The sequence below is a fragment of the Ascaphus truei genome, chromosome 3 (assembly GCF_040206685.1).
Source record: "Ascaphus truei isolate aAscTru1 chromosome 3, aAscTru1.hap1, whole genome shotgun sequence".
Lineage (NCBI taxonomy): Eukaryota > Metazoa > Chordata > Amphibia > Anura > Ascaphidae > Ascaphus > Ascaphus truei.
Window position 1 is genome coordinate 112,027,902 of NC_134485.1, and position 23,086 is coordinate 112,050,987.

General features: G+C 44.8%; 1 protein-coding gene and 1 long non-coding RNA gene across 2 annotated transcripts in view; one reads left to right on the forward strand and one right to left on the reverse strand.

The window, feature by feature from the left end:
- The window catches only part of PHEX (phosphate regulating endopeptidase X-linked), a 302,776-nt gene that overhangs the window by 81,618 nt on the left and 198,072 nt on the right, over positions 1 to 23,086 (forward strand). The window contains exon 7 of the mRNA XM_075589362.1: positions 14,511 to 14,627. Within this exon, the coding sequence (XP_075445477.1) occupies positions 14,511 to 14,627 (117 nt within the window). The remainder of the gene's footprint in view (positions 1 to 14,510; positions 14,628 to 23,086) is intronic.
- Positions 13,007 to 23,086, reverse strand: part of LOC142489129 (uncharacterized) — a 49,936-nt gene continuing 39,856 nt past the window's right edge. Inside the window, exon 3 of the long non-coding RNA XR_012799804.1 lies at positions 13,007 to 13,163. This is a non-coding gene — a long non-coding RNA (uncharacterized LOC142489129). The remainder of the gene's footprint in view (positions 13,164 to 23,086) is intronic.

Consider the following 23,086-nt stretch of genomic DNA (forward strand, 5'->3'; position numbering starts at 1 on the left):
TTTCCCCTAGCTGTGTGTGTCTCTCTCCCCCATTCTCTCTCTCTCCCCTCCATTGCCTGTCTCTCTCTCCCCTCTATTCCCTGTTTCTCTCCCCATGCTGTGTGTGTCTCTCTCTCCCCATGCTGTCTCTCTCTCTCCCCATGCTGTGTGTCCTCTCTCTCTCCCCCCATGCTGTGTGTGTCTCTCTCTCTCCCCCCATGCTGTGTGTGTGTCTCTCCTCCCCATCCTGTCTCTCTCTCTCCATGCTGTATCTCTCTCCCCCCATGCTGTATCTCTCTCTCCCCATGCTGTCTCCCTCTCCCTCCCCATGCTGTCTCTCTCCCGCCCCATGCTGTCTCCCTCCCTCCCCAAGCTGTGTGTGTGTCTCTTCCCATGCTGTGTGTCTCCCCCTTGCTGTGTCTTTCCCCCCATGCTGTGTCTATCCCCACGCTGTATGTGTCCCTCCCCATGCTGTGTGTGTCTCTCTTTCCCCATGCCTTGTGTCTCTCTTTCCCCATGCTGTGTGTGTGTCTTTCCCCCCATGCTACGTGTGTCTCTCTCTCTCCCCATGCTGTGTGTGTCTCTCTTGTGTGTGTCTCTCTCTCCCCATGGTGTGTGTCTCTCTCTCCCCATGCTGTGTGTGTGTCTCTCTCCCCATTCTGTGCTTCTGTCTCCCTATAGTGAGTGAGTGTGTCTGTGTGTCCCTACCTGTCACTGTGGAACGTGGGGGAAGCCATCTTGAGCCCTGGCAGCAGACACCGGAGGTTCTCACTGCTGAGGCTCCGCTGACACAAACTCCGCCTCCACCCACTTCTCCCGGGGCTTCCAGTTCTGTCTGTGTCTGCCTGTTTCTATTTCCAGGCTGTGGGTACTCATTCTGTACTGGCACACATGGTCTGTCTCTGCTTTGGGTCTTTTACCTTCATAAGTTAGGGTTCCAGAGTGTATTCTTTCTGTAGGCTGTGGTTGGTCTCCAGCTTCTTTGAGCACTGGATATCATTTATCCATATAGTGGGAAAATTCACAACATTTTCCCATTCTCTCTCTTACTGCCCTCCCCCTTCACTTTCTTTGCATCCCCTCTCTCACTGCTCCCCCCCATCTCACCTCTTTTACTATGCATGTTATTCTCCTATCTGCCAGTAGCGCCGCCTGTCTCTTAGCCCTGCCCCTCCGTATGCTCTTGCAGCAGCCCGTAAGTTGGAATGGAGGAAGGGACCTGGGAGAGAGGAGGTGGGGGGGCCGCAGAGGAAGGCGACTGTTGCTCACCAGTGTGTTAGAGCAGGGGTACGCAAACTGGAGGGGGGTGCAACATTTGCTGGGTGGTCATGACGCTTAGAGGTCCCGCGCTCTTCCCCAGAACATTTAAATGAATGCCAAAGGAGAGCACAAGGCCTCTGTATATCCCTTAACTTGTCTCTGACGGCTTTTGGTGATGCGTTGCCATGGCAACACGGAGTGAAATGACGCCGTAGGGCAAATGGCAATGCTTTGCTGGCATCACATGACACTGTGACGTCAGATAGCGCCAGAGAAAATGTAATGGGGGTGGGGCGTGTGCAGGGGGGGAGAGCAGGGAGGTGCAGACAAAAGAGTTTGCGCACCACTGTTTTACCGCATAGTTTCCGCTTAGTGGTAAAGAGCAGCTGTACTTGTACGGGACAAATTCCAGTGTCAGTTTCCTGTGACCTTAGACAAGTCACATTATCTTCCTGTGCATTGACTTGTGTCTAAAATTCCTTGAACAGGAGTGCCCCGGGCATGCAGCGGGTTCCGTTCTAAGGGCCCGCCACAAAGCAAAAATCGTCGGAAAGCGGAACCGGTGATTTTTGGTGTGCGCGCATGCGCAGACCGGCAATTCGCCCTTCTACGCATGTGCAACATCAGCAACCCCCCCATTCTGAGCATGCGTGACCTCGGACTGGCTCATTCTGCGCATGCGAAGACATGGCGACCCCCTTCTCGGTACCGCCGTATTGCCGAAAAGCGGGGTGCCGAGAAGCGGGGCCTTGCTGTAATTATTTGCACAGCACTGCATATATTGTTAGTGCAATATAAGAAAACATATTACTATTATTACGTATAGGATGTCCATGATAGGTGTAACTTCTATACTAGAAAATAGGATATGAAATAGAACTTGTTTCATTTAAGTTAGATATTTTGATTGGTAGAATTCAACAGGAAAGATCAATACACCGCATACTGTATACCAGTAACAATCATCCTGCTTTAATAAACAAAACTGTTACAGCATCTTTGTGATCAGCCCTCCTTGTCCTTGGCAATAGTAGTTATTTCTTTGCTGTGTAATTAGACGGCCTCTTTTTATCGCTTTTGAAAAAAAGCCCTTGCTCATCATGTTCAGGGCTATGCCACTGTTGTCTCAAATCTGCAGGCACAGATATGCTCCTCTCAGCACTGATGCTACTGATGCCAGCTATTGATCCAGCTGAATGTGCCGTCAAAAGCACAATGCAAGGTCATTCTGTCACTCCTAAGCAAAGCCCTGTCTCCCCTTTCTGGTCTGTTTGGCACCAAATGAAGTGATTTTATTTCCTAGCGCCTTGCAACAATGTCCTATGCTAACAGCGGTGATAATGTTATTATTTGATTTTATCTATGATCCTTTGTTTGTCTGAATCTAAACTCAGAATTGGACTGAAAGCGGTCAAGCCCTTGTATTTGAATTTAAATGGCATTAAACATACTCAGCAAGACAGCAATGATCTACTGTATACAGTACAGTGAGCAAAGGAAAGGTGAATGCTAGCTGTTTTGAAAGAATGACATACAGTATACTGTATCTCAAGTACTGTGGCATCCCATGGTACCAAATAAAAAATAAAATATATTTGCTGAGGTCTGTAACTTTTTTTAAATTCTGAATTGATTCTCATATTTCTGTGTAAAGCAGCAATCACGCTAATTTTTCTTATTACCCAAATGAGACAAGAAAAAATCCAGAGCTCACCGCTGGGAAGACCCCAATTCCAGTATAAAAAGAAATAATGCCAATTAATTAGGTCAGCGGCACACAAGCGTATGAGGGGAAGAAGGTTTCATGTTATTCATTCAGCTGCTGGCAATGATGTTGTACTGCTACTGAATGATAAAATCCTGGCTACAGCAATATTTACTATTTGCAGAAAGTGGGGGCTCCCTGTAAATGTTTTGGTTAATCCCCCAATTTATGCCAATTTTACATTTTTGGGATTGTAAATAGTTGATATGTAAACAGGTAGCAGGCAGACAGATTTTCTGGGGGCCCAGGACTAGAGTTAATATTCAACCCCTCACTCTTCCCCTCTCTATCAATTGCCCCACTCACTCAATCCCTCCCCGCCTTGCATGTATTTCTCTCCCTTGTGTCTCACTCTTAGGCTAAGGCCCCGCTTCCTCCGTCAGAGCTCCCGCACTGCAGACAGGCGGGGCGCTGACATACACAGACCGCGATATGCGGTCTGTAGGGAGCTGGAGCGGGAGGTGGGCGGGAGGGAGGGCGTGGCTTGAGCGGAGGGACCCGCTACTCCCCCCTCCCTCCCTCCCTCCATGGGCTCGGGCTGCTGATGGTTTTTAATTAAAAGCAACACACACACGCAGGCACTCTCACGCACACACACACGCAGGCACTCTCACACAAACACACACACACACACACACACACAGGCAGGCACTCACGCACTCAGGCACACACACACACACACACACACACACACACACACACACACACACACTCACACTCACACTCACACTCACACTCACACTCACGCACTCAGGCACACACATACACACACACAGATAGGCACTCAGACACACACATACACACACACAGACACACTCACGCACTCAGGCACACACATACACACACACAGATAGGCACTCAGACACACACATACACACACACACACACGCTGCTTTCCCTCCACACTCCTCCCCACTCCCCGAAGCCTCCCCTCCTCCCGAAGCCTCCCCTCCTCATTGGCTCACAGCCACACCACGTGACGCGTCGACGCTAGGAATTACAATTCTCTTGTATCCTCTAGCGGCTGACGCGTCACAGCGTGTAGTGAGCTGGGCCGCGAGGGGGGACCGGGACCGGCTCGGGAGGATTCCCCTGCTGGTGGGGAAAGCCCGTGCAGCCGCCCGCGCCGCCGGGCGCAACGGGTTCGAGGCCTTACTCCCTCTTTTCCTCCCTCACACTCCCTCACCCCCTCTTACACCCCCTCTCTCCTCTCACTCCCCCCTCTATCAATTACCCCACTCAATCCCCCCTCTTCACTAATTTGCTCCCCCGCTAAAACCCCCACCCCCAAATACATATAAAAAACCCAACCTTCAAATAAATATTAACCCCTTCGCCCCCCAAATACAGTACATATAAAAAGAACCCCCACCCCCCAAATACATATAAAAAAAAACGACCCCCCAAATACATATAAAATACAGATTTATCTTGGGGGTGGTCTCAGGCCTCTAGCTGGGCCCGGTGGCTGCGGGGAGCACGAATGCCGGTCCTCTATTTGCAGCAGGTCCTGGCTCTCCCCCAAGATTCTGGCCCCATGCTGAGCTTGTGACGCTGGTGCACGCCAGGCCTCCCTCTCATGCTGGTGCATGCCGGAAGCTGAGCCCAGCTTGTGTCCAGCGCACGCCGAAGTCAAAGAGACAAGGCGGCGTGGGACAGTCAGTGAGTGAGGCCCTCAGCTGGGGGAGAGCCGGGCCCGGTGGCAACGAGAAGACCGGAAGCCGGCGCCCCCGCAGCCATCGGGTCCGGGAAACCTGTCCCGGCTCTTTTCCCCTGTCGGCGGCCCTGCATGTTAGGTTGTATGTGTTTATTGTATGTAGCCCAGTGCCCCTGGCTATGTGTTTCCTGGTCCTAGTATTGTAAGTCCTGGTAAGGAGCAGGCAGTGTTAGGGTTAAATCCCTCTCACATGGGCCAGCATGTGAGTTTCCTCAGCAAGGAGTTACTTTGTTGCAGTTTTCAGGTGCAGTGAAGGGGTCAACGAACGGCTCACACCAAATGGTCGTGCAATATGTAAAAAAGAGAAGAAAGCAAACAGATAATGGTGCAGTACGCCGAAAAAGTTGACATTAAAACATTAAAAACTCACACATGACAAACATAACACACAATAACAGACAGACACTAGCAAGGCTATAATCCTAACAAAAAGCTATTTATTAACATAGAAATACTGGGTTCCGGAGGATACAGAACTTAAGTCCAGAGGGGTAAAATTAAAACTACTACGAACAGCTCTAAAAACAGGATAATCTCCCAACGACGTTTCATGCACATACGTGCACTTCTTCCCCTGAGATTATCCTATTTTTAGAGCTGTTCGTATGGTTGTGGAGGATATTGGCAGCAGTCGTGTAGGCAGTGGGGGGAAAGGAGAGGAAGAAGAGCAGCGATTTCGGTAACACCGTGGCGTGTGACGTCACATCCACCCGGAAGTTCCGGTTTTCGTGCAACTCAACATCCATCCCCACACGAGGCAATTCCTAAAGGAGCTTCAGTTATCATCAGAGAAGAGCACCTGAGCGATCTTCAGCCTTACTGCTTTTACCATCCACTGTCCTGTAAGTAGTGTTTTAATTTTACCCCTCTGGACATAAGTGCTGTATCCTCCGGAACCCAGTATTTCTATGTTAATAAAGAGCTTTTTGTTAGGATTATAGCCTTGCTAGTGTCTGTCTGTTATTGTGTGTTATGTTTGTCATGTGTGAGTTTTTAATGTTTTAATGTCAACTTTTTTGGCGTACTGCACCATTTTCTGTTTGTTTTCTTCTCTTTTTTACATATTGCACTACCATTTGGTGTGAGCCGTTCGTTGACCCCTTCACTGTTTATCTGTTCAAGGACACTTTTGGGACTTTTCAAGAGACGGTTTGGTTTTTATTCGGAGTTATTATTATTCAAAGGACTGATTTGGCGCCGGCAATGCTTTCTTTTTTCTGTGGTTCATTTTCTGACTGTACAGTCAGTATTTGCCAGGCTGCCTGCAATATTTATTTCAAGTATTGTTGTTATTTTTTTAGCGCTATTTTGCACCGTCTTTTTTCGTTAGTTTTCAGGTGCAGTCTGAAAACCATTGGAGCATGTGCCAGAGGGGGTGGGCTCACTGGAGGAGTGCTTCCCAGTTACTGGAGCTTAGGAGTGGGACCCTCCCCTGGTATAAAAGATGGCTCCCTATCAAATTCAGTTTGTTCCAATTTAGCCTGCTCCTCAGGGAGTGAGTACTGTTTCTACCTTTCCCCATCAGGCGGTATGGGGGTTGAGGCTAGCCCAGGGGCCTCAAGCTCCTGGGGGCCTAGTCAAGGGGAATGAACAAGATGCAAGCTGTGAGGGAAACGTCCTATGAATAATGCTGTGCGATGAGTACCTCTCTTGCATGTAAGAAGATGGTGAGAAGGATGTGAGCTGTTCTACCAATGAATGGTGGAACTGTTTCCTTTCCTGGAGTGTGAGTTACTACAAGGTTCCTGTAGGGAATAATCCCTGCCTCTGGCAGAGCTCTGCAGGATGGTGGTGCTGCCCCAAAGAACTGAAAACCTGTCCTGTTGCCTACTCCCTACACCAACTGCGGAGACTCCTATAGGTGAGCTTCACAGCACCACAGTAAGATCGTGTAACTACAAATCTCCCAATCTCCCTTAGGGGGGATAGGGGTATTACATTTGGAGGCGCAGTTGAGATCGACAACAGGGACAGGCAGCAAAAGAATAAGAATATGGGATATATGCTGAGGGAGAAGTGAAGGACCAGTCACTGTATCCAAGCCACATATTCCCCACTGCTTGCAAGCTGAGGTGCTCGGGTAGCAGCCAGCTCATGATTGCAAGTTCACCGCTGCTAATCTGAGAAGTAAATGGGGGAACTCAGTGTATCAGAGCCGTTTGAAACTTGTCTGGGACACCTGCATATCTGAGAAGTGCTTGAAACCCACCGTATCAGAGCCATGTCCCTTCACATTACAGGCTATGTCCGTGAAAAACAGCGTATCAGCCGAGTGCATGCGATAATATACCAACGGTGTTGAAGGCTTGAAACGATAGGACCCTCAAGATGGAATTATCAGCGATGTACTCCAGTACTTATCTGTTCCAGGGCTGAGATGTGTGTGAAAGCCAATGGTATCAGCCGAGCGCACGTGGTAGTTTGCCAACTGTATGGAAGCTTGAAATGATAGCACCCCAAGATGGAATTACCAGCATGTGCTCAACTGCTTATTTTCTAATGTGCAGGTGGTAGTATGCCACCGGTGTAGAATGCTTGAAACGATAGCACCCCCAAGAAGGAATTACCAGCCTGCACCCTACATTGTTTAACAGTGCATGCAGAGTATGACAACGGTGTGGAATGCTTGAATGATAGCATCCCCAATATGGAACTCCAGGCATGCACTAAATTCAGAGTCCCTGAGTAGGATCCTGATGTCTGAGAGCGGTTCCCGCCAAAATCGGGAGAACCGCGTGTAGAGTTTGGAAGATGCAAGCCCTAATTTTGCAAAATATGTGTGGTTTGGCGTGAAAGCCGTAGCCTCGCCCCTTCTACAATGCCTGGGACTCCTGGATCCAGCATGGGGAGGAGACGCAGACTTAACTGTCATCACGTGGCGAGTACCTTGATGCAGCTACTGTATCACAACCAGCAGACGCATGTGGTGACCACCCAAGCTAGAGCTGGGTCTGCCTTGTTCCCTAATATGTCGTCTTACATTAATATGGCTGCGCAAATAGCCCAAAGACTGGAGCTGCCAGGAGGGGTGCCATTAATTAACATCGAGAGAAATGACTGTCTCCAACTGATGTGCCCCATCTGTGACTGCCCAGGGGGAGAACTGAAGGTTAAGTCCCGCTGGAAGCAGTGCGATGTACCTTATTTCAAACTGCGGGGGCCTGACCCTACTACGCCCTATGGAGCACACAATACTCCGGATTATTTGGCAACTCCACGACTTATCGACGGACTACCGGTGGTTGTAGGGAAAGGTTATATTACATCCCATTCCAGGAGCTCCTGCTATCACTTATTGCGAGGGGCACTACAGTATTGGTTCCAATTCCGGAACAGAGTCTCTGGGGAGTGATTCTGCTCCATACTGCAAATTTAAAGAGGACTTGCCTGCTTCTGAGGTGGCTGGGGTTAAAGGACCCTTCTCACCCTTCTTGATGTCGCAGGAACAGGACAACTACTTCCAGGATGTCGTCCGCAATGTGGAAAGGTCACTGCAGGCATCATCATCTTTCGTCCTGCGGACTGCTTCCCGTCCTGAGGAAACTCCGGTAAGGATTCTACCTCCTTCTCCCGCTGTGAGTGTGGACTCCTGTCCAAGGCTGTTTATCAAAGTATACAACAGACGACAGAGAAGCCCAATGCTACATCCAACATGACAGAAATACACAGGCACTTAAAACCTGGGAAGGAGGAGCCACTAACCTCCACCAGCTGGAACAGCTGAGAATGGGTTAACAAAACACAGAACCCCAGTAAGCTCTTTTTGGGAACGCCTGAGCCCCCACAAAATATATATATGTATATATGTCAAAATGGAGTGCTATTGAGCGTGGCATATGTATACAGACATACCCCGAATTAACGTACGCAATGGGACCAGAGCATGTATGTAAAGCGAAAATGTACTTAAAGTGAAGCACTACCTTTTCCCCACTTATCGATGCATGTACTGTACTGCAAACGTCATATACGTGCATAACTGATGTAAATAAGACATGTGTAACAGGCTCTATAGTCTCCCCACTTGCGTACAGCTTCGGTACAGGGTATTGCTGTTCAGGACGTGCTGACAGGCGCATGCGTGAGCTGCCATTTGCCTATTGAGCGATGTGTACTTACTCGCGAGTGTACTTAAAGTGAGTGTCCTTAAAGCGGGGTATGCCTGTACAACAGACGACAGAGAAGCCCAATGCTACATCCAACATGACAGAAATACACAGTAAAATACTTATATATTCTCTTGAAGTAGGGTCATTTAGTTTAACCCTTTGGCCAAAGCGTTGTAAGCTTGCGAGCCACGTCAAGGCAGACACCTGTTCGCAAGTCCTAACACTACCAGATAAAATACTAATATACCTGTATTAGGATTAAAATTCTCATTTACCTCTATTAGGAGGGAGAAAGACCACAGTGGGTCTATATCCAGCAGAATGAGGCACTTGCAAACTAGGGAAGTGGGGGGGGGCGGGCTTAAAACCTGGGAAGGAGGAGCCACTAACCTCCACCAGCTGGAACAGCTGAGAATGGGTTAACAAAACACAGAACCCCAGTAAGCTCTTTTTGGGAACCCCTGAGCCCCCACAATATATATATATGTATATGTGTCAAAATGGAGTGCTATTGAGCGTGGCATATGTATACAACAGACGACAGAGAAGCCCAATGCTACATGCAACATGACAGAAATACACAGGATATAGACCCAGCTTACTGGGGTTCTGTGTTTTGTTAACCCATTCTCAGCTGTTCCAGCTGGTGGAGGTTAGTGGCTCCTCCTTCCCAGGTTTTAAGCCCGCCCCTCCCCACTTCCCTAGTTTGCAAGTGCCTCATTCTGCTGGATATAGACCCACTGTGGTCTTTATCCCTCCTAATAGAGGTAAATGAGAATTTTAATCCTAATAGAGGTATATTAGTATTTTATCTGGTAGTGTTAGGACTTGCGAACAGGTGTCTGCTTTGACGTGGCTCGCAAGCTTACAACGCTTTGGCCAAAGGGTTAAACTAAATGACCCTACTTCAAGAGAATATATAAGTATTTTACTGTGTATTTCTGTCATGTTGGATGTAGCATTGGGCTTCTCTGTCGTCTGTTGTATACATATGCCACGCTCAATAGCACTCCATTTTGACACATATACATATATATATTTTGTGGGGGCTCAGGGGTTCCCAAAAAGAGCTTACTGGGGTTCTGTGTTTTGCTGGCCGAGGTCGAGGCTGGGGGATCCCTCTCCATGCTCCTACCGGAGTGCCGCCACATCAGCTCTGGTATCTTCTGGGCGGCCACCCGGAATGAGAGGAAGCTCTGGCGGGCTTCAGTGATGACATCCAAGGTGACCCCGCCCGAGCGGAAGGAATATGCAGCTGCTGAGGAACTTTGCCATGAGCCGGTTGTGTCTTCTCCAGGCCAGGAGGTCAACGCGGTGCATCAGCCCAGCAGCTCAACTAGGGTGCATCAGTCCAGCAGCTCAACAAGGGTGCATCAGCCCAGCAGAGTGACGCGGGTGCCTCAGCCCAACAGCTCCATGCGGGTGCATTAACTCCAGAGGTACCGCCGGTACCTCTTCCACTGCCGTTACGACTTCTCTGGCGCTGCTGGTGGGGTCACACGAGATTCATCTGCCAGGGTGGATCCAAGGATCGATACTCCTGCTCCGGTGAACACCGCCCCTGTCAACCAGTTCCTGCTGTGGTGTTGGGAGTGGGAGATAGCCAGAAAAAATATGATGGCTGATGCCGTCGCTGAGGCCATTGTTCCTGAACTTCATGGCCTTGCTGAGAACAAAAGGGCCTATATGATGTCGTGATTGGCCGAGGTCGGTGGAAGGTAAACGGGAAACTGAGTTACACCCATGGGCACGTTACTAAGGTGGGACACGCTCAGGACACTCTAATTGCCCCAGAGACTGAACTGAAAGGTTCTTCCCCAAAGAGGGACAAGGTAATGCCAAGCCACTCCTGTCAGGATATGCCTATTGATAATGACATGTCTAACTACATGTCACCTGTAGTAGGTGGGATCTGCAGGCCATTAACTCCCAAACCACCCTCTCCTATAGGTCTTGTGATACCTGAATGCACCAATGTACTGGCTAATTCTGATGTGAGGAAAATTATACACTGGTGGGATCCTATGTTCCAGCAGTATGTTCCCCACATGAATAGAACTAGGTTTGTGTTAGTGCAGAAGGATGCGGTAGATCAGTGGTGGGAAGAGGGTGACTTCACACCGGAACAGACCGCAGAAATTATAAGAAACTGCAGCAAGGATATTGCTATGGGCTTAATTTTGCCTTCAGGCTTGGAGGTGGTTAAATATGATGCCATACCAGAGGAGCCATTATTCTGGGTACTGCCAGGGCAGGCTTGAGGGCAAAATCTCATTAAAAACAGCCGAGCTGATAGGATAGTAATTCAGCATTACCGGAAATCCCATGGGTATGACTACCCCTATGTACCTGAGCCACTAATGAGAGAAGAAGAGGAACGTAGGGAGGAATGGGTCAGGGTTGTAGTCCTGGACTATATGTCTTCCCGCTGCAGCAGCCAGGTTCATTACAACGAAGACAGAGTCTCTTTATCTAATGAGAGTGTGGAAAGTAGGTAGAAACATCTACATAAACTGTGTAGAATATTTATCTGAGAGAGATCAGAAAAGATGCTATTTGGTCACAGTACCAGATGGGAATGGGAAGTTGGTTCACAAACCTGATCCCGCTCACTACTATTGAGGAGTACTATTACAGAGCAGGAGCTGTGCTGCAAATGATTGTGTGCTAATTACCAAGCAGTAAATGTGCTTCAAGGGTTATGGGTTCTCCTGTATAGGAGTGCCCTGTTATATACAGTAACTGTGTAACTAGGGGTTATGCACTTTAACGTTTATTGTTTACTGTTTGCATTCTATTGTTATTGTTATGTTCTTCACAAATTTATTGGTGGTATATAAATTTATGTACCTCATGCGAGATCATGAGGATTTTTTACCAGAGGGAGCATGTAGCCCAGTGTTAAATCCCTCTCACATGGGCCAGCATGTAAGTTTCCTCAGCAAGGAGCTCATTTGTTGCAGTTTCCAGGTGCAGTCTGGAAACCATTGGACCATGTGCCAGAGGGGGTGGGCTCACTGGAGGAGTTTTGCCAAGTTACCGGAGCTTAGGAGTGGGACCCTCCCCCGGTATAAAAGATGGCTCCCTATCAAATTCAGTTTGTACCAGTTTAGCCTGCTCCTCAGGGAGTGGGTAATGTTTCTACCTTACCCCATCAGGGGGTACAGGGATTGAGACTAGCCTGGGGGCCTAGTCAAGGAGAATGAGCAAGATGCTCTCTTGCATGGGAGAAGATGGTGAGAAGGATGTGAGCGGGCCTAACAATAAATGGCGGAACTGTTTCCTTGCCTGGAGTGTGAGTTACTACAAGGTTCCTGTAGGGAATAATCCCTGCCTCTGGCAGAGCTCTGCAGGATGGTGGCACTGCACCAAAGAACCAAAAACCTATCGTGTTGCCTATACCCTACACCAACTGCGGAGACTCAGATCTCCTGAGAACCTACAGGTGAGCTACACAGCACCACAGTAAAATCAAGTAACTACAAATCTCCCTTAGGGGGTGGGGGGATAGGGGTGTTACACGTATATATATATTATATATATATATATATATATATATATATTAAAAATTTTTTATTGTATAGCACTGAGAGTATGCACAGCATTGTACATAGAATTTTGCAGACACGACGAGTCCCTGCTCCTCACAGCTTACAATCTAATGGTGTGGTTTTCAGAGTCAGTGCATTTACTCACTGAACAACTCCCTGAGCCCCATATATATAAATTACCATGAGGGGGAACATTGCCCTGGTGTGTTGTTTTATATGACTAACTACTACAGTTGAAGCCACTTTACCAATATAGTTGATTTCCCAGACCTAAATGTTAAAGCTTGTCATCTTTCATGCCTGCATTTCCTGTAAATGTATGCAGCATTAACTTCACGATTTTATAGATCCGTAGTTCTAGCTGATTGAATTTGTTCAGTGTGGCGTAGCATGAATCACACACCCAGTGGCACATTTTCCTCTTTTGTATTAGAAAAAAAAGTATTGGAGATGGACAGCCAAATTCTTGCCAGCTAGAAACACCCGGAGAAAGAAGGGTTGGTAGCCGTCTTGGTCCTTTCTCCCATGTAGTAACAAAGGAAGGAGAGGGAGTATGTGGTATGATACTTTTTATTGGACCAACAAGTAGTTGAAATGTAACAAGCTTTCGAACTTCTCAGTGACCTTCATCGGGTATAGCAGAAATACAGAAACGCAATATAATATACAGTGTATGTAAGAGGGATAAAGAAAATCTTGAACACAACTTGTGTATTTTACTAGTTGCTTATCTGTCACCTGCCTTTTTCCCAACTTTCTGAAAGGCCACGTTTCCACAAGTCCTGTAGATTACAAAATATAAAGTATTACTATACAACGTGGATAATGATGTGACAAACAACATTTTTACATGATGGTAATGTATGTATGTTACTGGTTTTGGATGCACAGCACTCCACCCAAAACATTGTTCCTGCACTCCTCTATATTGTGGGGACAATTCTTTGAATGTACACTTGTGTGGAAATTAAGTTTATGCTGTTTATTAAATTAAGTGAAAAGGAGTGTGATGCTGCAATAATTAGAGAGAGTTCCATCTGTAGCGTATAATAAGCATAATAATCCAGATGACAATGGAGTGTCCAAGAGAGATGAATAAATATACAATAGGAAGGGATATGTGTCTAGTGGAGTCCACTTGACAACCACAGATTAAACACAATAATGAACACCCAACCAAGTATAAACAAATGAGGAAATAAAGTTGCACAGGTGTACATATACATATATGACAGGGCACTGCGGCCCTTTACCTGTGTGCTTCTGTGGACATTCCAGACACCAGGGGCGTGCAGTCCATCCAAAGGTAGATTCAAGTGAGTAATTGTAGATGATGAGCAGCACAGCCAGAAGAATCCATTTAAAGAGGCAGCATTTGTATTATCTTGTCACCTTGATAAAGTGCTGTGTGCACGAAACGCGTAGGTGCGTTCGTGTGGTCCTATTATTGTTTGTCTTGCCTGCAATAAACCAGACCTTATTGCCATTTTGGAGTGCTCGCTTTTTTCCTGCTTTCCGGTCAAGTTGGAAGTTGGATTCTTCTGGCTGTGCTGCTCATCATCTACAACTACTCACTTGTTTATTAAATAAGAAATAAACGAAAAGTAAAATGGCATATGTACATAGATTATTATGTTAAAGGTTGAATACCTTTTTTAAGAGAACCAACATTACAATACGTTATAGATGTACAGTAGTTGGTAACATCACAAGCTGCAGAAAACCTACATTTCATGGAGCAAGTTAAGATGAAAATGAATAATTGCCATGTGCCTTTTAAAACTATGCCCTGCACAGACTAGGTACAGTTTAAGGGATTTTTCGACACTGATTGTTTCCCATACGGCATCATTCATGTATTATTGAACTTTTTTTTTTACCATTAAAAAAGTTTAAATGTCTATGCACAACCAACGTGATGAGCTATACTGTATCTGAAGATGAACGATCAAATCAGCCTAAAAAATGTGATGCCATAATACAGTTAACAACAAAGTGCTGAATTTGGCTTCTTTAAGGCTCAAGCACTTTGCTGGCAGCAAATGGATTAAGTTCCAATTTTCTCCATGTGATTACAAAGCATAGACTTCAATGCTCTTTTTTTAATCCCCCGTTTCTTTCTTCCACAGTATAGGGATGCTCTTCTACAATTTATGGTTGATGTGACAGTTTTTCTTGGAGCCAACAAGACTCAAGCTGTGTCTGACATGAAACAATTGCTTGCCCTGGAAACTAAACTAGCTGAGGTTAGTAATCTGAATAGTAACGATAATTAAAGCAACAATCCCATTTTTTATGATTTTTTAAAATTATTTAAGTCACGGGGCGCTGCAGTGTTATTTGTTCCCGAGGGCACTCCCCTGGTTCCCCAGATACTCACCAGTGAAGTACAGTCATACCCCGCATTAACGTACTCAATGGGTCCAGAGCCTGTATGTAAAGTGAAAATGTACTTAAAGTGAAGCACTACCTTTTTCCCCACTTATCGATGCATGTACTGTACTGCAATAGTCATATACGTGCATAACTGATGTAAATAATGCATTTGTAACCGGCTCTATATTCTCCCCGCTTGCGCACAGCTTCGGTACAGGTAGGGAGCCGGTATTGCTGTTCAGGACGTGCTGACAGGCGCATGCGCGAGCTGCTGTTTGCCTATTGTGTGATATGTCCTTACTCGCGAGTGTACTTAAAGTGAGTATCCTTAAACCGGGGTATGCCTGTACCAGTGTTGCTGCTGGGCATTCAAATGGTCGTCCAATAGGAAGCTGCATATTATAATATTGCGGCTTCCTATTGGTCCGCAATTTGACAGCCAGCTTGTTTTCCCTCGGGGGAGAAGAAATAGCTGTAACTTAACCTGTGAGTATCTGGGGAACCGGGGGACCCCAAATTGAAAAAAAGCACAGTTTCGCTTCAGGGAACCCCCTGTCTGCTGTGAACATCAATAAATATACAGTAGATGCCTCTAGGGTTGCAAAACCAAAGAGGTGTATACAACCTATTGGTCAAAGTGTGATGATAAATGGTGTCACTTCTTTTTTATATTTCTAAGTTTAAGGGGGTCTTGCACTAAGCTCCGTTAAGTCGTTTTTAGAGCGCAAAGTGCTCTTAGAACGTGATGTTGCGCTGAACACGATGCACTAAGCCACGCAAACAGGCACTTTGCACTCTAAAACTGACTTTTTTCAGGAAATTTTTCTAAGTCCAACTTTGCTCGTTCGTTAACCTGTGTGCGTTAAATTCTGCCCTGAAGCGGGATGCACTAAGCAACGCAACGCAACCTTAGCGTATGCGAAAGTTGCGTTCAACAGAACACGTCAGCTCAAGGTAGACGCAAAAAAAGCTGGACTTTGAAAAATTTCTTGCTTTACATTTTTGCATGCGCAACACCCATACAACAGGCCGGTGGGTGTCCCCGCTGACCCCGCGGGGGTCCCCGAGGGAGGCCGGGGGTTGCGTGGGTGTCCCTGGCTGACCCCGCGGCCGTCCCGGGGTCCCCGCTGGCCTGCGGTACCAATGTTGTGCCTACAAAAATACTAAACATTATTTCTAACTAAATACACCCCCCTAACACATACAGTACAATAATGTGCAAAATAACTATTATCCAGATATGGATAATAGATTATTTGCCCATTATTAACACTGCATTAGCATACCTAAATAAAAACAGTAGCCAGCTAATCCAATGAATACAAGCAGTAACAACATTAACAATGAATTAATTAAACATTAACCAATGAAACCAATTAATTCCTAAACCAACTCAAAATGAATAGTAACACTAATCAATCAAACCAATGAATTACTACAACATTAATGAATGTAAACATTAAAAGACAAAGAAATACATTCAAACAATATCTGAAATAACCATAAAACGCATTAGCTAACATAATACATTAACTACAAACGAACACCAATCGCAAACATTTTATTACCATTAAGCAGGAAAAAAACAAACAATCACATCCACATAAGAAACTGACATTAAAAAACCCAACAGCAATACCAAGCCACAAATGCCCCCCAAATATTGTCATAATAATGTATTCATCTGTACCCTAAAGTGGTACAGATTAATATATTATATCAGTCAATGTGCCTCCTCCAGAAAATCAAAAAACACATCCAATGAAGAAACCTGTATAAAGAGACATTTACAAACATTCAATATATTACTTACCATTAGAAGCGATGGCTCTCCGACTCCCGGGGTAACAGGAAGCTCACGTACCTTGAAGGCCTCCAATAGCATCCGATGCCATCCGCCATGAAGATCCGGATCAGGTACCCAAATCTTTTTTCTTTCTTTAATCACCTTCTTCTATCTACATCTGTCACCATTTCTTGATCTTCTTTATCTTCCATCTTCATCTGTCAATCCAAAAAACCCCCATGGTAAATCCCAACCGATGTTGTCTCGTCGTCTTCTTGGGCTCAAATGAGGCGTCACGGCCTTAAATAGGGCTTGTGATGTCACATTTAGCCTCAAAATGGTTAACAGCCACCTAATTGGCTGTTCAAACCATGTTCCGACTTTAAGTTTTTTTTTTTAGATGACGTCACTTAAAGGGAATGATGCCAGCCAATCAGAATGGCTGTGCTTCATTTGCCTTTAAGCTGAAGTGACGAAGCCGGCGTCACATGGTATTTCAGCCAATCAGATCGTGGTAACCAATTCCACACTCTGATTGGCTGAAATACCATGTGACGCCGCCCATCTTGGATTTAGTGAAGTCATCTTAAAGGCAAATGAAGCACAGCTATTCTGATTGGCTGGCATCATTCCCTTTAAGTGACGTCATGTAAAAAAAAAATTTAAAGTTGGAACATGGTTTGAACAGCCAATCAGGTGGCTGTTAACCATTTTGAGGCTAAATGTGATGTCACAAGCCCTATTTAAGGCCGTGAAGCCTCATTTGAGCCCAAGAAGACGACGAGAGAACATCGGCTGGGGTTTACCATGGTTTTTTTTTGGATTGACAGATGAATATAGAAGATAAAGAAGATCAAGAAATGGTGACAGATGAAGATAGAAGAAGGTGATTAAAGAAAGAAAAAAGAAGATTTGGGTACCTGATCCAGATCTTCATGGCGGATGGCATCGGATGCTGTTGGAGGCCTTCAAGGTACGTGAGCTTCCTGTTACCCCGGGAGTCGGAGGGCCACCGCTTCTAATGGTAAGTAATATATTGAATGTTTGTAAATGTCTCTTTTTACAGGTTTCTTCATTGGATATGTTGGGGAGGCACATTGACTGATAATATATTAATCTGTACCACTTTAGGGTACAGATTTATACATTATTATGACAATATTTGGGGGGCATTTGTGGCTTGGTATTGCTGTTGTTTTTTTTAATTTCAATTTATTATGTGGATGTGATTGTTTGTTTTTTTCCTGCTTAATGTAATAAAATGTTTGCGATTGGTGTTCGTTTGTAGTTAATGTTGTATTATGTTAGCTAATGCGTTTTATGGTTATTTCAGATATTGTTTGAATGTATTTCTTTGTCTTTTAATGTTTACATTCATTAATGTTGTAGTAATTCATTGGTTTGATTGGTTAGTGTTACTATTCATTTTGAGTTGGTTTAGGAATTAATTGGTTTCATTGGTTAATGGTTTAATTAATTCATTGTTGATGTTGTTACTGCTTGTATTCATTGGATTAGCTGGCTACTGTTTTTATTTACCTTATTTAGGTATGCTAATGCAGTGTTTAATAATGGGCAAATTATCTATTATCCATATCTGGATAATAGTAATTTTGCACATTATTGTACTGTATGTGTTAGGGCGGAGGGGGGGTCGTGTATTGATGTTTGTTAATTCTTTTTTTAATATACATGTGTTTCATAGTGTAGATGTGCAGGAGGTCTCCGGAGCTGAACTGCATTGGTTTCAGGTCCGAGGACCCCCTACTTCAGGAGATACAGGCCCCGTTATGGGGTTCTGGTATCCCCTGCACTTTCAAGCGTCCGCATCACGTGACCGGGATATTGAAATTCTGCAGGGGATACCGGCACCCCATAACGGGGCCTGTATCTCCTGAAGTAGGGGGTCCTCGGACCTGAAACCAATGCTGTTCAGCTCCGGAGACCCCCTGCTCATGTACACTATTATTCAAATATATTTATTTAGTGTACGATCGCCTGTAAAAGCCTTGCATGGAGATGGCAAATTTCCATGCAAATGTTACATGCGGCTTTTTTTTCTAGCAGCTAGCGTACGTGAAGTTTAAGAACGCTAGCAGGGGAAAAAAAAGCAACACGTACGCTGTGGGTGTTTTGAGCACGTACGTTAAAAAAAATGGGCTCAAGGCCTTAGTGAATCGCGTCTCCGGCCTCACTTTTTAACGGACGTGCTTTTTTTGAACATCAGAACGCAAACCCATTGAGCTTAGTGCATATCCCCCTATATGTCTACTTAATTGTCAAGAAAAATAGATCTGTTGTCAAAAATTATACCTTTCTGTTCCTATAGAATAAATATGCCAATCATTATTTAAAAGGTTACCCTTTACAAAAAAATATTGTGCTTCTCTGCATTTAAGCACAGTGCTGATATTTGTAATGCCCCTTCACCTGCAAATGCATTGTAAGTCTTTAAACTTCAGCTGTTGTACTGTACAGTACCTTATAAGATCTTCAGGACAAAACATTGGCACTGTGATTTAATACACATTTTGATTTGTAGTTCCTGTAAGTATTGATTAGAGATGGGCGATTTTTTGGGGGGGGGTGAATTTGGATCTGCAGCAGTTCGGCCGGTTCCTTTGGTCAGCGGATTTCAGCAGGCCAATCTCAAAAGGGCGATTCGTGTTTTGGGGATTTTTTATTATTCTTACCAATCTATTGACGGATTTGTAGAATCCGCGGATTAAGCAATCCGCATATTGGATTCTACAAATCTGCCAACAGATTGTATCCAATAGTGTTTTTGGATGAATCTGCGCCGATTAAAACTGACCAAATCCGTTTGCGGATTTTACACATCTAAACGGATTTTGGGGGGGAAAATGCGAGACAATACAGGAAACAGATTTGGGTGGATTCTCCCATCTCTAGTATTGATCCTTACTGACTAATTTGTATTATCTGATCAATTGGTTTGCAGTGCATGTGTGGGGTGGAGACAGTAAGTGCCTTGTAATAATATATGGTGCTCACAATACATTGTTTCACCAGAAAACACAACATAACTCATTATACAGTAACTCAGAATATCATAGAGTTTCAATAAGATTCAATACCCCACCATAATCTGTCAGAGCGAATAATGGAGCCAGTTACATCTATAGTTCACTAACACTACAGTATATTACCAGGTCCCACAATGTACACTGTTTCATTCATTCTCACCTACTGAAAGCCAATCCTATTTATTACCAGCACTATTCACTTTCTTCAAAGTCAAAAGTAATATTAATGTTTCTCCAGAATTTCCAAACTCTCTCAAGAAATTAAGATTGGAAGATTTTTTAAGAACACATTTCAGAGAAGTGAAATATATGTAAAAAAAAACCATTGCCACTGCAGACATGAGAAATGTATTACCCGGGGCATTCAGCAGAGAAGGATTGAACTAATTGCATGCTTTACTGTCATAGGAATGAAACCATATCTTTTATGTCTGTAAGTGCACTCTTATGTTATGTCATGCTTATGATTCTAGAAGTAAAATCCCATTACTCAGAGTTTTCATGCATTAAGAGATAGACATGTTTCATTCACAGTTCCACCACAAATGTGTTTAAACTGGTAAATATTACATGAAATTACCATATAATTTTTTTTTCTTATAAATTTTCCCTTTTAAAATCAGACCAGAATATTTTAGTATGAAATGTTATCGCTGACAGTTCTGCATCTACACTGTATAATTCATGGGGCAAAAAAAAAAAAAAAAAGGAAGACAGTACAGTATAGGGTAAACAGTAAAATAAGCTTAAAGAAATTATATTTCAATTTGAGAAGACTTGTATCAATGCTGAGGGTTCATTTGCCTGTGATCTCTAAAATCCTTTGCATAAGTATCAATTTACAGAGGCAGATAACAGAAATAAGATACATTTTAGGTCCAGATCCACAAATCTCTGTTATTGAATTAATAAGACGTTCATTTAAAACATCATTATGTACAGTACAATCGGGTTGTGATGGGCGAAATTGTGTTGGTGGATTTGGATCTTCCTGCCTTTTCTGGAATTTTTCTATCACTGACAATTCACATGGCGGATTAAGAATCCACATTCATATTGTTATTAATCCGCACTCAGATTAAATCCAATGGGAGAGAGTGTAGATTTTTAACAATCCGAATGCGGATTTTTAACAATCCGCAATCTGGATTTCGGATTCAATATGGAATCTGAGTGCAAATTTTTACAAATCTGTCCGGATTGGATCCAATGGCGGATTTGGATTAGTCCGCTTGGAATGTTTAAAACCCAATCCGCAGGAAGGTTTTACCCTGTGGAACAGATTTTGACAGTTTCATCCATCTCTATTAATGGGGATCTTCAAAGCTCTCACTAATGCAGTGTTAAGTGCTATTTTCAGCGATAACGGACCCTTGCGTTATCTATTGGGGACATTAGTGCTAATGATATGCAAAAGAGGTGTTTCCTCTAACAACGACTGTCCACAGAGCTCCATTAAAGTTAATGCAGAGATTTACCGACCTGTTAGTTAGATATGACTTAACGAAGCATATTAGTACTTCCGTGGCTAATACTAGACACCTGATACATAAAGCTTGGCCCCTTGCAGACCAGAATGCCCTCCTATGGTCTCTGTACATTCTTCCTACCTTCCAATTAGATTGTAAATTCTTCGGAGCAGGGACTCCCTTTTCCTAAATGTTACTTTTATGGATAAAGCACTTATTTCCATGATCTGTTATTTATATTATTTGTTATTTATATGATTGTCATGTGCGTTCTATTGCTGGTGTGTACCTGTTAGGTGGAACAGGAGGCCGGAGATCTCCGTGTTGTTGTAGGGAGGACAGGCTGTAGTGAGAGTTCCTTGGTGAGTGACAGCGCCTCCAGCCCAAGAGGATCATGAGGCTGTCAGGATGGACTTCAGGGGCACTTCTTCTTAGATGAACATGCTCCATCATTACACCAGATTGGGTATAACTGGGTTTATTGGTACATGCATGATGGTATACACAGGTCACAGGTCACAGTCCCTTAATGCAGTACCCAGACTTGAAGTCTTGACTACTCTCTTCATAGATACCTTACCCCCTAGTGGGGCAAGGCCTCAGCCTACTCGCTCTGGGACAGGCTCTCTGCTGCATCCACATACTCTGGAGTGCGGCCCCCCTCCTTCCCTGGGGAGTGGCTTGCAAGCCAGCCTACATACGGTCATAGACCCCACTTACAATAAACAGGCTATTCATGAACTTTATTGAACGCAAACACAGAGAACAGTATAACAGAGCCTACAGTAATTACTCTCAGCACTGCCCTCTGACAAGGTATCAGTAGTCCATGGGGACTTGGCTACATCCTCCCTCTGGTTGTGAAACGCCCTCATTACCTCGCATGAGGGCATAACATCCACCACACAGTTATACATTTTAACATAAAATGCAATGAACATTTCAACATGTCATACAGTACATTTAGACCGTCAATAATAGTGAGCAGGTTCAGGTTTGCGCACCAGGTTCCCCGCACTGTCAGTCACCGTCACAGAGTAGCAACGCTTGCGGCCATTCTCGGCGACATACTCTACCCTGTCTAGGTGTACATTGTGGCCTACATGTGTGGAAGGAAGAACCTGAACACTGGGGGTTTCTGCTAGAAAAATAATTTGTTGTAAGCCAATTACTGGCTTACAATAAATTATTTTTCTAGCAGAAACCTACAGTGCTCAGGTTCTTCCCTCCACACATGATTTTGGGGATACCTAGCAGAGATTCTTGAACCAGGAGCACCGGTATAAGTATCAATTTTTATTCCTTTTGGGGAGTGCAGCATTACCCTTTAAACCATTGTGGCCTACATGCCATGTGTTACTTAAGAAAGCAAATCGTTCCTCCCGTTTGTGTGTATTAGTACCAACGTGTTGCATTACATGGTCCATAATAGCTATGCGCACCCACTCATGTCTGTGCATTTCGGCCATGCGCATTAAATCCTCTGGATGGTAAGGGTAATTATATCCTTCCAACCTGAACCTTTGAACCAGCACCATATCAGCGTGACTACTTTTAGTTAGGTTGTGTCCATAGGCCTGACCTGGTAATACCCAGTATATGGGTCCTACCCACAGTGGCTCACTAGCTGAGTCCTCTCCCTCTGGTCCAGAAAAGAGTCCTTCCACCATCTGGGTACAACGCTCATGCATTATCTCTGTCTGTTGCTCCGCAGAGAAATGACCCTCCTCCCACCAATGGTCAATCTGGGACCCCCTTCTAAAATGAACCTAGTCCGTTTTAAGTGGGGCACATATCCCCTAAATTGTGGATCCCACCATGGCAAAGGTTCCGTCCCGTTGGACACATTATCGGGCACACATGCAACAGTCGTCACTGAGAGAATGGCTACTGTCATTACAGGAGTAACAGGTCGAGACAACTGGGGATTGTCACCGTGGTTACTCTCCACTCCCTGGGGACTTGGTTCCTGTCATGGACGTGCTCGCCACAAACCTGGACCGGACCACGAGACTGAGGTGGGGTTG